This window comes from Macrosteles quadrilineatus, unplaced genomic scaffold (assembly GCF_028750875.1).
Source record: "Macrosteles quadrilineatus isolate MER2022 unplaced genomic scaffold, UCM_ALF_1.0 Scaffold_2__2_contigs__length_208266976, whole genome shotgun sequence".
NCBI classification, from domain to species: Eukaryota; Metazoa; Arthropoda; class Insecta; order Hemiptera; family Cicadellidae; genus Macrosteles; species Macrosteles quadrilineatus.
The window spans coordinates 139,356,163-139,373,865 of record NW_026542595.1 but is presented as its reverse complement, the minus strand read 5'-3'; the positions used below and the strand labels follow the sequence as shown (position 1 = coordinate 139,373,865).

Below are 17,703 nucleotides of genomic sequence, written 5' to 3'. Positions count from 1 at the left end.
AACACAACCAAATAGTCACAAACAAACATTTGGATACATTGAACCATAAACTAACTCTGCTGTTCAAACTATCGCAATTTACGTAATGTAATGACGAAATGTTCATCTAAACATAACCAATAGTGGAATAATGTAAGTGGAAATTGGTGTGAGGTATTGCATAATTTGCTGACCTATGAATAATTTTGTACATTATGTTGGTACATTCGACGTTATAGATTTTTTAAATGTTATTAGAAAAAAAATATTTGTTTTTAAATGTTAAACTTTAATATATATTGTAAGTTTTAATTGTTTCCACTAATTTTTGGGTACGTAATTAAAAATTAACATAAAAAAGCTATCTCTAACAATAGGCGAACAATAAAAAAATGGAATAATGAAATATTTACACAAAGACTTTAAATAGATTATTTTCAACCATTCTTTTTTTACAGGTCAAAGTTTTCAAATGGATTTGTAAACATTACTATTTTTACCCTTTACTGACACATGAATAATAAGATACTCAACTGGTTTTTATACAAAAAACCATCGAATAAATAACAAACGGGGTTCGTAACTCTAAGGGTTTAGGAAAATTGCATAGAAATTGCGATCGTACTACTAATAGAAAGTACGATTAGGCTCAGAGAATTTTTTTGCGGATTCGTATAAAATAACCCATTGAAATTTAAAATTTAATTTATTTTGCATGTTGAGCAGTGTATTTGATTTAGGAGCCAAATGTTTATAAACTTCTTTAATAATAAAGTAGTGTCAGCGCAGACAAAAACTAACGAAAAATTACAATAATTTATTAAAAATTACAAAACATATTACGTTTCTACCATTTATAATATTTTATGATTAAACTCATTATTATCTCAATATGTACTGTATAAGTAATCGTTGTAGTAAAACATTGAAGCAATAAATATGGATTTTAGATAAACTGTTTCATATCTATTCGGTAATGGATCTAGAAGTTTATTACTTTATCATTGTCACTTTTTCCTTGTATTGACTATGGATTTTTAAAGCATTCATAAAATGTTTCAGCCTAAGAAATTACCATTCGATAAATTTAAAATCAAATAGATAACGTCTTGTTAAAGAAAACTTAACAATATTGTAAACAATCGTTAATATAACTAATATAAAAATACAAATCAAAAGATAAAAAACCAACTACATAATACACCAATAAAAATCCTTAATGTAACATACAAGTCTTGTTTATAAACATCCTACTCAAAAACTTAGCGTATTACATTTACTTATAAAGAAATCATTTAATACAACAAAGGATCAAGACAACCTTTTACTCTAATTAATCCTACAGGTATTGTATAATAGCTTATCGCTGATTAACAATAGATGTTACAATAACTACAGCACAAAGTCGACAACAAAGGTAGACGAGAGAGACGCCATATTGATTGTCTTCCATCTCTCTCACACCAATGTGAACATAGGCTTAATAAAGTGGCCTGTTCTCATTTATGAGTATTCTGTGGCTGAATTTAATCAGTATTACATTAATTATAAAAAAATAAATATAAATTATTGGAGCATAGTTTTTAGAATTTGTTAAATTTCAGTGCAAAAATTGAGACAGTTGATTGTAGCATGTAACTCAGTAGTAATTAATCAACACAATTTATTCAAACAGCTTTCATGCGGTACACTATTTAGAACTTGGTTATTTCTATGTATATGGAAATTCCTTTTTACAAGTAATGATATTTATACAAAGTTAATCAAACAAGATATTATGCTTGCGATCGTTATGATTAAAAAATAGGAATGTGAATCATGGCCTTAACAATAATTACATGTATTATAAAAAAATAAAAAGTCAATGGAAAATATTACTGTAAAATAATGTGATGAATAATTATATTGTCATTTCCATACTAATAACTAACTAAACAGATTAACAAAATATGACAAGAAATCACTAAACAATAAAGAATTCGATGGTTACACAACAAAAAGATAATTTGAACTCAAAGTAAGACAGGAACAACATTTTGGGTATTGTGAATAGTGTAAGAACAGAAACAATTGATAATATATGTAATTGGCATTGTTTTATCATGAATAAAAAAAAATAGTTTAAAGAGTTAATATTGTGTAAAGTAAAAGTTAAACAGCGTTAAGTGTAAAATTATTTGGCAACTATCACACTAAAGTTTGCGGTTTTGAATTTATAATAGTTATGTAATTAAGAATAATATTACGATGTTGGATTTTATTACGAGTTCCTAGAACCATCTTATTTTAGAAAACTCTTTCAGGTATACAGGCACTCAATTCTTATAGTTAATAGTATGGAACTAAACAAAAGTGTGTTTTTAACCCATGGATATCTCTACTAGAATAAGATATGGTTATTTTAGCTTTGCTACTAAATAAGATGAGTTGATTTCTTAGCAAGGATTTCAATCATAAATAAACCAATCGTAATGAATGAAAGAGGAAATATGTTTTAAATGTGAAATAACTTACATACCATCATAATTTAAACAATTAAACCTAGTTAGAAAGTGAAATCAAAACCGAATCGCTAAATTGATATTAAAGTATAGGCCTATATATGTTACAAATATAATTAATATTCTAATTGATTACGAACAATTAAGGTTTATATAATGAAAAAAAACAAACTAAATATTGTTGTAAATCTGGTTTTAACATATACCTATTTAGACCGATTAAATATAGCATTTAACATTTGTAGTTGGTTTGATAAAACACATTAACAAAATGTGTATTGTAAAATTCTTAGTTATCTTGTAAAGTCAGAACGTTTTTAGAGCGATATCCGCTTTACAAAGCACTATGGCTTACCGTTGAAAACTTTGATAACCTTTGAACAAGCTGTCATTTACAAATTGTGCTTTCCCTGGTGGACCTTCAAAAAATCCATTAGTTAAATGTTGTATACTTATTTAGTAATATGGAAATGCTCTCCCCATTATTTAACTAATTTAGTAAACAAACAATTCCAGTTGTCTGTGCTATTAAATGTTTATAGCATTAATAACATTATTTTTAAATGTTTAACTGAAGCTAACCCCCCTTCCTCTATGATTGGCTTAATATAAATAATTAATTTCCTACCAAATAATATCCAAATTGTCAAATATTATAAATTTTTGAGTTTTCATTTGTTTGAATACTTGTATCGATAACAAAGATTTTGGTTACCGTTAAAATAGTTCTTAGGTTATAAGGTTATATCCCAGATTTATTATAAAAAGTATGCATTAAGTATCGTACATGTTTATGGTTAAATAAGAAATTATAAAACGAAATATTTATAAAACAGAATTAAAGTTTCTACAAGTTTTACTGCTGTTTTTTCTAAACTATTTAGGAAGTACTAGATAGTTAATATGGTTGTACATTGAATAGAAATATCTCCATATAAAATAAGACTTTAACAGGTAAATCACGTAGGTTATCTTTAATTAATACTTACATCGTCAATTTAATTATCAACTCTTCTGAATGGAGTTTGCCCATTTACTAGTACATATTATAGTAAATATGAGTAGATAAGTAGTAATAGTGCTTATCTACTAACCATAAAGTCGCTAGTTCGATATTAAAGGTACTTTAGTAACTTTTCGAAGGGTAAAAACTGAACCCAGCTACCCTTAATCATTGGGCTTAGCTGTTTTCGATAGAAATAGCTGATCATGTTATCAGAGCTATAACCTTTTAAACTGAACACCCTTCTTCGTTATTGTGTTTCGACAGGAATATGAATCAGTCACCAGGCACTAAAAACATGTTTAATATTGCTAAACCAATCTAGAACGATTTATAAACTATATTTCAAACGCTGTTATTATTCAAACATTTGGTGAAACGCGATAGTAATATTCTGTGCACTCAGGAAAATGAATTGGCCGCAAGTAACAGCGTAACAGTGTATACTGGACATGTCATTACATTATGCAATATGTTCGGCCGCACAGGCAGATGATTTACACATTTGCTGGCGTCATTTGTGTTCAAAAGTGGTGAACTGTGTTTCTAACTAAAAGGATATCCATCATAGCATTATATTGCTTAAGGTATAAGAGATTTTTATTCGATAAATTTTGTAATATACTAACTATTTATAAAAAGCACATAAAAGCTTAAAACAAAGTAAATGTTTGAACTAAAACAGTAATTACGCCATTGGGGGTACTACCAATGGTGGTACTTTATAAAGATATGGTAGTTTTGAAATGTATGAAACAAATACATCATTGCTTGTTTCCATTCATAAAGTAATCAACTAAATTAGTCAAAGTAAACTAAATCGCAGCAATCGGTTTGGAATTCTATTGACCAAAATCTGAGTTTTAAATAGTTCGAAGCGAAACTACTCTGCGAAAAACTCAATAAATAAATATGAAAATACTCATGGATTTGACCATAAGTGAAAGTTATCAAATAAGTACTTTGATAAACAATTGTTATTTTTTTACGCAACGTGTAGTAAAAATTAAATTTAAAACCTATTAAAAAATATTAAAAACATAAAGAGTATTTAATTAAAAATAACTCATGAATACATTAAGGAACGAGGGGAACAATTTAAATTTAAAACACCTTTTACTAACACTGGAATTCGTTATTACTTTTGAAGTCAAGTTAATAATTATATATTTTATAGAAACCAATTTTTTTGCAACTTGTCGGGGGAGATTGACAAAACGGATATTTTACTTTCAAAATAAGAATAATGAAACCTCTCTCCAACATCTAAAAATGCTATGAGACGGGGTAAAAACAATAAATTCTGGATCAACATATTGAATTTCCAATAATCCCTTCCTATTGATCTCTTTATAAATTACGAAGAATGCAAAAAGTCCCATCAGTCTGTAATATGTTTATATATAGTTAAACATTATCCAAGACAGTTTGTGTTTTAACGTTGCGGGATTGAAACGTTCCGATCTTCACGTAGAGAGAAGCTTCTGATAAAAAGTCGTTTCACATTCTTCACGTCCTCAGGGAACTCGATTTATTTGCCTTCTTTACACACGCTGTCGTTATAGCGGTAAATAAATAATACTTTCAATCAGTTTGTATCTTTATACTACAAGACCGTGTAATGCTATTCTGCAATGTGGATTTAGATATTTTGACGTTTTATTCCAACCTTGAGTTTGTCCATTTGGGCTACAAGCATGAGCGTGAACATACCCAACAAAGCAGTGGATGGTGCAGTACAAGGTTATAAGGCGAATATACAGTAGAAGGTTATAAGGTAAATATACAGTATGAGGATATAAGGTAAATATACAGGTTTAGGTCATTCCCATACAAAATGCTTTTTAAAAAAGCTCAAAACTTCAGAACTAGTTACTACACAATGACATGAAGAAATCTTACAAAGAAAAACAGAATCTTAAAAGTAGCTGAAAATTATTGTGATATGAATTTGATTTGATTCGAGATATTTATATGCAGTTCGAGGAAAAACATCACAATAAAAACTTTAAATCAATTCAACTAAATGTATCACAAACAATTATCCTGATAATTCAAACCTAGCAAATATTTTATTAGAAGTTTCGATTTCTGTGTACTATTTAAATAGGGTTATCGGACAATATTTGCGCTTAAACTTCTAATTAAATCGGTCTATGGTAACATTACATAACACACCTTACTACAAAACAAATATGTTTTCGCTTATGGCCTAATAAATACAACAAATTAATCAAAAATTGTTATCTGAATCGGTGGAACAATGGGAACAGATTTAGTATAGAAATGTTGGCTTTGGGTTTGTCAGCATGTATAACAACAAAGAAGAACCAGGGGTAAATTGGTGTCACAAATCAGGGAGTGTATATTGACAGTTTAGGGATGAGGGGATGTGAGTGGGGGGGGGGGGGGGTTATCTGTCAAGGGGGGGGGGTTTGATGCTGCAATACAAACTAGTCACCTGCCATCATAGTGACTCGAGGTAACATATCCAGGTTTGAAATGTGTTTATCAACAAATACATTACTTTTATTGAGAAACACTGCGGTACAATGACCCATATAGTTTATTGACGTACTACAAATGTAGACTTTGATGTATTGTATAATTGAATGCCTATGGACAAAGTAACAAAATACTAACTCACAATTTCATTTTACTAATTAAATTAAAAATATTGTTATTTATATACATTGTATTACGTAGGCCTAAGCTCACAATTGAAGATGGTTTTGTAAGCGTATATTTTTAGCCTACTTAAAAGTAGAATGAATCTAACTTTATGACACAAGAATTTCACATTATTTCAAAATACACGGCTTAAATAAAAATACTCGTATTAACGAAAAAGAAAAAAAAACACATTATTTATCATAAAATCTTACGTGAAATGCAAATGTATGTAGTTAAGAATTTGCATAAGATCTGCAGTAAGAAAAAAATCTGAAACAAATTGTATAACTGTTGAAAACAATGATTTATATTTTTAAAATTAAAATAATTTAACTAGTTTATAATCACATAGATAAAATAAATCGTCAATAAAGTGTGTAAGCAAGGCTTTTGTTATAGTAATTATTAGAACAGAATTATAAGGCTCACATAAGAGAAGAGTTTATGAAATAAGCTCTGTTAATAATTCACCTGCCTTGGACAGAACACGAGCTCAGCCAACTGTACTGTGACATGAACTGTTGTAACTTTCAACAAACTTCATACTGTTACTCCAGTATACTATGTATAAGAGATCTCAGCTTATTTAATAATTCACCTGCCATGGTCAGAACACGAGCTCAGCCAACTGTACTGTGACATGAACTGTTGTAACTTTCAACAAACTTCATACTGTTACTCCAGTATACTATGTATAAGAGATCTCAGCTTATTTAATAATCCACCTGACATGGATAGAACACGAGCTCAGCCAACTGTACTGTGACATGAACTGTTGTAACTTTTAACAAACTGCATACTGTTACTCCAGTATATTCAGTTTAAGACCTCTCAGCTTATTTAATAACTCACCTGCCATGGGCAGAACCCGAGCTCAGCCAACTGTACTGTGACATGAACTGTTGTAACTTTCAACAAACTTCATACTGTTACTCCAGTATACTATGTATAAGAGATCTCAGCTTATTTAATAATTCACCTGCCATGGTCAGAACACGAGCTCAGCCAACTGTACTGTGACATGAACTGTTGTAACTTTCAACAAACTTCATACTGTTACTCCAGTATACTATGTATAAGAGATCTCAGCTTATTTAATAATTCACCTGCCATGGTCAGAACACGAGCTCAGCCAACTGTACTGTGACATGAACTGTTGTAACTTTTAACAAACTGCATACCGTTACTCCAGTATATTCAGTTTAAGATCTCTCAGCTTATTTAATAACTCACCTGCCATGGGCAGAACCCGAGCTCAGCCAACTGTACTGTGACATGAACTGTTGTAACTTTCAACAAACTTCATACTGTTACTCCAGTATACTATGTATAAGAGATCTCAGCTTATTTAATAATTCACCTGCCATGGTCAGAACACGAGCTCAGCCAACTGTACTGTGACATGAACTGTTGTAACTTTTAACAAACTGCATACTGTTACTCCAGTATATTCAGTTTAAGATCTCTCAGCTTATTTAATAACTCACCTGCCATGGGCAGAACCCGAGCTCAGCCAACTGTACTGTGACATGAACTGTTGTAACTTTCAACAAACTTCATACTGTTACTCCCTGAGTAATACAAGTATTATTTGAGGCATTTTCATCAGGAAATAAGATTACAGCAAAGGCGTTATTAGGTTCTTTATAAAGGGCTTTTAATCAATAATAATTATTGCTGTAAGAATATTTGTTAGAAGACGTGTTTTATAATCGTTATCATTGTTAAGGTTGTTTAATGATGTATTTAAAACCCATCCTTCTTTCGATTAAATGTCAAACAATCCCGTTAAGCGACAAACAGCTTTTGTATTTAACCTTCAGTTTTGTATTTAACCTTAGGGCTAAGACCCAACGGCCTGTAAAGTTTCCATGTTAAGCTTAAGGAGCTATTGGAAGAATGTAAATAATCAAATATATTCATTGAAGTAAGCTGTAAAACTTTAATTTCACACTTCAATTTGCTTACAAATTTGAGCTGATAACACGTCGTGTTTGGATTAATATTTTAAATGGATGGATGTTTTAAACTAAAATAAAAAGTTTATATTTTTAAACATTTAGATGACTATTTACACTTTTATTTGCTTTTTCACTCTATTTACAAACCAAATTTCGATTATACTACCTTTTTTGTCCAGGTAGCTACTACCATGTATTAATAGTCAAAGCTAGTCAAAGCTACAATACTACTTATATTTTCTTCTATTATTTACTTAGGAAAAATACTTGGAGTCTAAACTTTGCATGCTATTGTAAACTCTAAAGCCTTTTTGAGCTGTATTTCATGAGTGGTTACGATTGCGTATGGTATAACACTTAATTTCACATTACCGTAGCTTTTTAGCGAATTTCCCTATAGGGAAGTAGCTATTTAGCGAATTTCCCTATAGGGAAGTAGCTATTACCATAGGTCTCATGGTAAGACTTAGGCCCAGGACCGATTTACTTTTTCATTTTGATGTCCCCAGAGGCCAAAAACACCATTCGTTCAAATTTTTATATATGTATATATATATATATATATATAGATTTATATATATATGTGTCCGTGAACACGATAACTTGAGTAATTTTTATCCGATTTTGATGAAATTTGGTTTGAAGGTGTAAGGCGGGATAAACTTGAATGAGTTCGCGATCCAGCATGATCGGACCATGGGAACAGGGTTTTATGGGGGGTTTTATGGGGTAAAAATTGGTTTTTCTCACTTTTGACCCTCAAAACACAAAATTTCCCAATTTTTCTCTAAACCTTCTTAAAGAGCTTAAAATAACAAACAATTCAGTATATCAAAGTGTTTTTGTACGGTTATTGGTTACGGAGAAAACTAAAAAAATTGTAAATTTAAAATTCCCATGTTATTCTTATGGAGAATATTGTAAAATGTTGTACTGTAGTTTGCTTGTTTATGGATACCTTTTGATCAAACTTGGCAAATATATTCGTTTTCTACTAAGCAATAATTATTTTACTTAAAACACACACTTTATTAGTTTCCTTGTAGCAGCAAACCTAGGTACTTGTTAAACCTAAATGTTATTTAAATATATCGATTGAAAATCAATTCAGCCAAATGGAAATTCTCTTAGACGGCAGGTTCGCTGCGGCGGGGGTATTTACATTAAGCGACAAGGAGTTATGTTTTTCTACAACACTGCTTTAATCTTACTTTTTAGAATACCACAAAACTAAGCTGTACGCAATTAACTTTTGCTTGTAAAATCAATTAAATATTTGTAACTATATTCCTTTATTCAATGGTTAGAGTGTAAATTAATTAATGCAAATACAATGAACTAAGGGACGAGTAAAAATAAGAACTGGTATGTATTAGGTATATGTTGTTTATTTCTTATTTACATTGATACATTTTTTGTCCTGATTTACAATGATAGGGGGTTTGATTTATTTAAAAATGTAATACAAGTTTTCCGTTATTTTATTTTCGCTTACTGTGATATTTACATAGTGAACTGCAGGTAAAGATTCCTGACAAAAGTTCAGTAGTTAGGGTACAACATAGCCTAATAACTTCTTGATCAGCGCTGTACGTGTTATTAAATTTACGGAGTTTATTAATTTAACTTACTCTAATTAACTAATTACTCTAATCAATTTACTCTCTGTAACATAGCCTATTTATTTTATGTGAAATAATTATAAATTGTTTTTTGCTTAAATACAGTACCTAAATTTGTTAAATTAAGTTAAGTATTAAGTTCCTTAAGCTATACATTTTTACCTATTAACTTGATATGTAAGTTTTTCAACAGAGAAGGCCTACACCTTTAGGTAAGCGTATCATTCGAAAACTAAACCATATGTTACAGTATTTTCATACATGCATCGGTGCCTCATATCATTTTTGCTAGATAGCTTTATAAGATAGCCTAGCTTTAAGAACACATTTTTTTCAATCTAAGACGTCCAATGAAATTTTGTTCCTGAAACCAAAGGCGGATGCGTAGCTATTTTACGCAGCAGATTTGATCATAAAATCTTTCTCTTCAGTGTCCTCTCGGTTGCCGGTTGTGAAGCACGGGTACAGCAATCTATACTATTATATAAAAATCTAATGGTGTCTGTCTGTATGTGTATTACTAATAGGTGCAAAAACTACTGAACCAACTGGGCTAAAATTTTACAAAAATGTAGCTATCATACCAAGGACCATTATAGGACTATTCACATTTCGATACTGACCGTAGGCTTTGCCCCTTTGGCTTTAAAAGTTCTGAGGTGAACATTTTAAAAGTAAATATTGATTGGTCTCCATGGCTGCGATGAGAACACTAACAATGTTTGTTTACATTTGCTTTGACATTTAAACGTAAACAAGAAGAACTGCTTAACTGCATATTTCACAATTTCAGACAGCTGATTCAAAGAAATTAAATATAATATTTTCCATAACTAATGAGGTAGGCTTATTTTAATCTAACCTTTTATCATGGATTTTTTATTCTAAAACTATGTCAATCATTATAGAAAACAAAAGATTCTATAACCGGTGCTGTATCAACTCTGGCTCTGCTTTGGATTTTTTAAAGCGTGTAAGTTATGAAAATAATGTTATTGATATGTTTTTATGGAAACAGTATGAAAATTACAATGTATAGATGTTTTGTATGAATTTGAAGGCTACTTTAAATAAATTCTAACTGCTTAACATGTGTTGATTAACTTAACATAACTTGCACATCACATTGTTTTTTATATGTAGATTTAGGTAAATTAAGTTATTGTGTTTTGCTAAACCTATGCTTAAATTAAACTAAAGAATATCATCAATAACTAAATTGTACGTAGATTTTTGTTTTCTAAAATCTGTTGTATATGCGTAACTATATTTAATTATCAAATGGTAGTACAAAATACTCTTATTTTATCTTAACATAGCTTTCAGTTAACATTTACTTTATTTGATACATTTATTATTTGTGTTTTGCCACACCACTGATTAAATTAAACCAAGGAAAATATCATAAAACTAAGCAGTACACAGTGTTCTTTTGTTTCTAAAATCAATGAAATATCTGTTAGTATGTTTACTTAATGGCAAGTGTGAAAATGTAAAGGCAATGGTCTATGGAATTGATAAAAAGAACTGTTTTGTATATTAAGTTGTTTGTTGATATTTTTGTATAGTAGAATCAGAGATGCAATGAAACATATACTGTATTTGCTATTACATTTTTTAGTTCTTGATGCTTTGATAACCATATTAGTTTTGTCTGCTGTCTTTAATGATAAATTATTTGTTTACAATTTTGTATAGTACCTATAGATATAGTTTCTTTAATATTTCAAAAGACTGTATTGATAAGGAACAGCAATATTTCTAAGGTTTATAACAGCTGACTTAGTTTTACCAATGATTTATTGTGAGTGAAGAAACTGAAGATGGAAGGATTAGTGATTTAATATAAACAAGAGTGAAATTTAAAAAAATGTTCATTTAAATTTAATAATTCGTATTTTTGCAACTTCAAAATTGAAATTGAAAATGTCAATAATAAATCAAAAGATATGTAATTAAGGGAGATGAAGGTAAATCATGTATGTAAAAGTTTTATTTGGAGATTTGGTAAGTTTTTCTCACATCAGCTTAGACAAGATTTAAAATTAATCAAAACCAAAATGGTGGTATCCACTACTTACCAGAGATTTAAAAGTCATGGCTTAAACGTTTCTATTAAGGTTATAAAAGTTGAATTTTGTTTCTAAAAGTGTTGGCGAATGTGTAACTATTATATGCAACAGATATAAAGATTAAAATGTTTCTATTTTGTGTCCTCTTCCCGTTGCAAAGCACGGGTACAACAGCTAGTAAACTAAATAAAACTCCAACAATCAACTGCACTCTGTTGATTATAATATTCATGTAATTTAATACTATGAAAAATACATGCCAATGTATGCTATTTAAATAATTTGGTACACAAAATAATATACATAATTATATAAGAGTATATTAACTTTACAAATATAATACAATTTTAGGACTTCAGCATTAATAATACAAAAACTTAAACAGTAACATATTAAGACATTTTACTTACCAAAGAGTACAACAGCAAGGTATGTCTGTATTATCTAAAGTCAATAACTACTGGGTAAGCTCGAGATCAATACTGTATGTTTAACCAATGTTAACTCTGGAGCTGAATTTGAAATGTATTTGTCATTTTAGATTGTAAGAGCTATATCTGACTATATAAAATCAATGATTATGAAAAAAAAATAATTGAAAAACAAATAATTAAACACGGCGAATTTCCCAAATAGGGAATAAGCTGTTTCCGTAGGTCTCGTGGTTAGACCTATAGACCCGGGACCGATCTACTTTTTTTTTACGATACAGTTGTGTAAACCTAGATTTATTTAAACGAGTTCGCGAACCAGAATTTTCTAATTATTATGGAAACGGTGTCTCACGGGGAATTTTATTTGGTATAAATTGGGTTTTCTCATTTTCAACCTCAAAAAAAAAAGATTTTCCTATTTCTCTCCAGACCATTTTGGAAAAAAAAAATTAGTATATAGAAGTGTTTTTGTGCAGTTATCGTTATGGAGAAAATACAAAATATTGTAAATTTATAATCTCCATGTTATTTGTGAAGAAAATAAATAAACTTTTATAGTTAGCTTGTTTATGGATATATGCTGATCAAACTTGGCACATTTCTTTATTTTATTCTTAAAATATTATTTGTTATTATTTTACTTAAAAACTCACTTTATTAGCCTTTCTGTAGCATCATACCTCGGTACTCCTTAAACCTAACGTTATTGAAATAGATTTAGTCTAAGTAAGAACACATCAGGCAAATGGAAATTCGCTTAGTTTGCAGGTACGCTGGGGTGTGGGTATTTTAAAATAGTTAACGGAAGGTTTAATAGCTAGAATTGGTTTTTTCAATAACCACTACAGTTAAGCTGTTCACACAGTTGTTCAGTATGTAAATTTTCATGTAAAATGCAATGGTGCTGTATTCATTTGAATTGTGCACTATTTCAAATCTTATATATCCTTGTTAATTAATTGTAGTTACAAATAATTTGTAAGGTAAATCCTACAAACTCGCAGTATAGAGTGTTTCAATGACATTATTGTTTGATCTGATTAAACTCAACATGCACTTTACAGTTATTACAAAATTATGAGTAATTAGAGCTTGGCAATATTTAATGAATACTTGAACAGAATGGATGTTACATAAACTATCTGTTTTGCAGTGTTATCAAAGTAAATTGCACGAGAGAGATGGCAAGAGAGTATTACAGCAAAGTGGAGTAGTCTATTCAGCGGACTTTGCGTGCTGTTTGAAAATTTAATTACTTATTCTCTCATGGGACTGCAATTTGTACGTTTATCGTTTAGTAAATCAATACCATTTAAGTTATGACTATTATAGCTGAAAAGTAATAAAATAAGGTTAGACATTCTGGTTTTGTATTAAGTGTGCATACCGTTGAAAAAATAATATGTTAAATAAAATCATATATACATGCGTTTCTAATTGGAAAACAGTGTTCTGTCGGTTTTGTTAGATTTGAGCTATGAAATAGATCAATAACCTGAAAGTTACCAAGATGTAGATTAAGTAAAATTATAATTATTTCTTCTACTTATGTTTCTCTTTATATAAAAATAATTGGATTAATAACTTGGGAATACACATAAAATAAATATTATTTGCTTTGTCAATTGTTTTATTAAATAATTTATTATCTTTAGTCTGTAATGTAAGGATTAAATTTACAGCTTTATTATGCTATATACAGAGTATCTGATAACCATATGAAAATTTGCACGTTATCACGTTAACTCCTTGATGGTTTGAGCTATAGCGTTAAAATCCTGCTGAAATGTTAATTTTGTGTTTGTTTGTATTGAATTGGTCATTATCTTTTTACAAAATACGAATAAATAAACAGTTTTAAAATAGAGCCTATTTTAAATGTTTAATGCCAAATCTCATTAAAACAACCAATTTTAAAAAATAACTGCAATACGAATAATTTTTTAAACATTCTTTAACTAGAGAAAACTGTTGGTATAGCAAGAAAGAAATTGATTCTTCAGTTATTATTTGTCCAAACTAAGGTTATAAGATATCATTGAAATCTGAATAAAATTTGGTCAAATTCAATAAAACTTACATCTAAGGTTTAATTGTTATAAACGTTACAATAATCAGTGATTTTCCTTCTATAAAAATCTTACTTTTTACAACTAAACAATTATTTTTATCATAAATAATATATAATATTAGCTTTATTAAAAGGTAAGACTAAATTACCTCGTCTTGACTTGAAAACTTACGATATATCACTCATAAAGGAAAGCTGTTGTATGATAAAATTAGATTTTAAAACATTTTCAGAGAAATAATTTGTCTGCAAACAGAACGGACATGTCATTACATTAAGTACGATCGCTCTGGGCTCCCTGATGATTTACCCTCAGAGTAATCATACAAGCTCTAATTACAAATTGGTTTGCATGCAACAGTAATTTAAGTAATATAATTAATAGATTAAATAACTTTAACACAATGTTTGTTGTACAGCTTTAATTAGATATAAAGTGGTGTAGTGTAAAAGGGCCTTTGTCATATTAAAAAAGTTTATATAGATTCAAAGACTAATGCATTTAATGTCTTGTGTGTAAAGCAAAAAACAGAAAAAAGTTTAAGAATGACGTACTTTCAAACAGAAAAATTGCTGCAGTTTTAGTTTTATTTTATTTGTTGAAAAATAATAAGGGTTCTTTTCCGTTAATTCACTCCAACTACTTTTTGTATTGCAATTCCGATATTTTTAACAGTTAGGCTAGTCTGTGAATATATCAATTATAAATTGAATTATTCTAAACTAACCTAACCAACCAAACTTGCTGATTATGGAAAAAAATCTGGTACTGTAGTGAATAAGCGGAATTGCAATAAAAAAGTAGGAGTAATGAATTAACCGGAATGACCAAAACAAATTATGCTTTTGATAGTTTTATGTACTGTATTTTTTGCTCACAAAATCTTGACTGGTAAAACATTAGCAATCTAATACATTAAAGTGGATATCAGATTTATAGAATAATATATATAAAAATAAGCTATTATTTTGAACGTTTGCAGTTATTATTTCCTACAAACAAATAAAGATCATTTGCATGTGTGGAAGTGACAAAATACCTCTACATATCTATGTTGGATAATATAAATGTTTTGAGACGTAGTCACATCGAGATTGCAATAGATTAACATTGCAATTAGTAAATCTATTAATAATATTAAAACTTTTTTTCAAAAGCTTTACACAACGAATATCTGACACACTTATGTACGCTGTTTGTTATGTAAAGTCAAACATGTTACAAGTGAAAAAGGTAAAATCGGCGACAAACGCAGTTGTGTATTCTCTTTCAACCTCTGTGTTTTGAGAAAGGCTGTTTTCACCTCTTTAGTAAACCTACGAAAAAAAAACACCAGAAATCTTTACTGACACAACTACACCTCAAAAGTGTTTATTGTATTAATTAAGTATTTAACCAAATTTTTCTAAAACAAATTCTTTCCTTATTTTATTTAAGGAAATAGTAGTAAGTACTGTCTGTTTTCAAAGGTTCGTGGCTAGTAATAGAGGTTATGCATTCAGTACAGGAAGTTTAGGGTTAAATACATCCAATAGACAATAGAGTTTATTAATGAAATAAAACTGTGACCCGAGGGTTCGGAATCTATTTCTGGTAGAGATCCACTGATCTTGAGTGAGATTCTAGAATACGGTTACCTTCTCTGGATTGAGAACTTTCTATATTCAAAGCCATACAGAAAATACTCAATTAACAATACACTATACATATTGCATTGTTTATTTATTGTATCACGTAAGACAAGTACTTGTAAGTCCTGTTTACATACAAAGTTTAGGCGTTGTATCAGACTCAAGTTTGGTTTAGGTTATTCCCCGATCCTATTTTTATACTTGATATATTATAGATATATTTACCTAAAAAGAAACTACGGCCAGCATTTTTAATTTGGATGGATACAAATACGTCATACTACTTTGTATATATCTATTTACTGTTAGTTTATTTACAATACACTTGAAATATATTTTTTTCAACAAGATACATTTCACAATGTGTTTGACTATGACGAAAAACTTTTTCATTTCGGAAGGTTTTTCTAATATAACACCAACCATTATGGTATACAAGAATACATTTATTTCACTCAAATGGGAAAGTAATAAGCAATTTCTAAAGTCGTAATGTTTTAAATACACTATAATAGGTTTGTTATATCAAAAGTAATAAGTGTAACGAGTTTTGTATTATTATTAAAAATAAAATTATAATAAATAACAATATTGAAACTATACCCTTAAAACAAAATATAATTCACAGATTTAAACTTTAAAAAATCCTAAAGATACTCCAATGATGCCTTCCAGGTTATTTCTGCTGAGCTCTTTGTTGGTCTTTAACAATGCTCTGCTTCAACCTTATTATTGCATTTTTCACGTTAATATACGCAAAAGCTCGTAGTGTAAAATAAGACTTTATTTATCAAAATTCCTGTTCACCATATAAATCGATAAAAGCTTTGTATTACAAACATATTAAGTTGAAATTCAACGTTAACAGCAACAAAGAGAAAAGTCTAGTCGCCCTATTGATTAATCTTCCGCTCTCTCTCCTTTACGCCGCTAACAATAATCGTCTTTTTAATCTTTTGTCAAATTGTTTTGCACTTCATGTAAATATTTATATTTCATAAAGTGGTCGATAATTTTTGAACTCAGTATTTACTAGGTAATTTGTATATATAAATAAATATGTTACTACCCCAAACCAATAATTAATTTACTTAAGTGTTTCTGAAATAATTTATTGTTATGCCTGATAGAAGTTGCAAGCAAAATAAATATAATTTTTTAAATATTTAAACTAAAATTGGGTAAGTTGATAAGTAATAGCTTAATTTTAAAATGTTATCAAATATTATTTTATAAAACACAATATAAGCTATCATAATAATTATTAGAGTGGTAAATTATTCCAAGAAATTTACAATAAAAATATTTATATTTCAACCAGAAATTTTATTCCTAACGAGTACACGCTTTACAAAATTTTATGAAAAACAAAGATTAAGCAATGTTTTTCTTGGAAATTGTATGTTAACCTGATAAAACTTACAATGCGTTCCAAACTCATAACAAGCTGCTCGTTAAATCAAGAAGTTGTAAAAGGACGCCTGTGAAAGTTGTTTGAAATGTTATGTTGATGTGAACAAAGAAAAAAAATACTGTGTTATGTTTATGTTTAGTTAGTTTAAGTATTGTTTTGTTTTCTCTGCTTTTTCTTAGTTTACATTTATCAAACAGAATATTATTTTCTGCACATTTTACGTTTGACGCCTTGTGAGTATTTACCGGTTACATATATTAGACACTAGTGAGTGATTTAGGTTTTTGGTTGTGTAATATCGACTAATTGTTGTACCCAAACTTTATTTATTTAAAATACTG

At 29.1% G+C, this 17,703-nt stretch overlaps 1 protein-coding gene across 1 annotated transcript in view; it reads left to right on the top strand.

The window, feature by feature from the left end:
* Nucleotides 1-13,497, top strand: part of LOC128984967 (uncharacterized) — a 31,697-nt gene extending 18,200 nt beyond the window's left edge. Inside the window, exon 4 of the mRNA XM_054404337.1 lies at nucleotides 13,399-13,497. Within this exon, the coding sequence (XP_054260312.1) occupies nucleotides 13,399-13,497 (99 nt within the window). The remainder of the gene's footprint in view (nucleotides 1-13,398) is intronic.
* The last annotated feature ends 4,206 nt before the right edge of the window (nucleotides 13,498-17,703 follow it).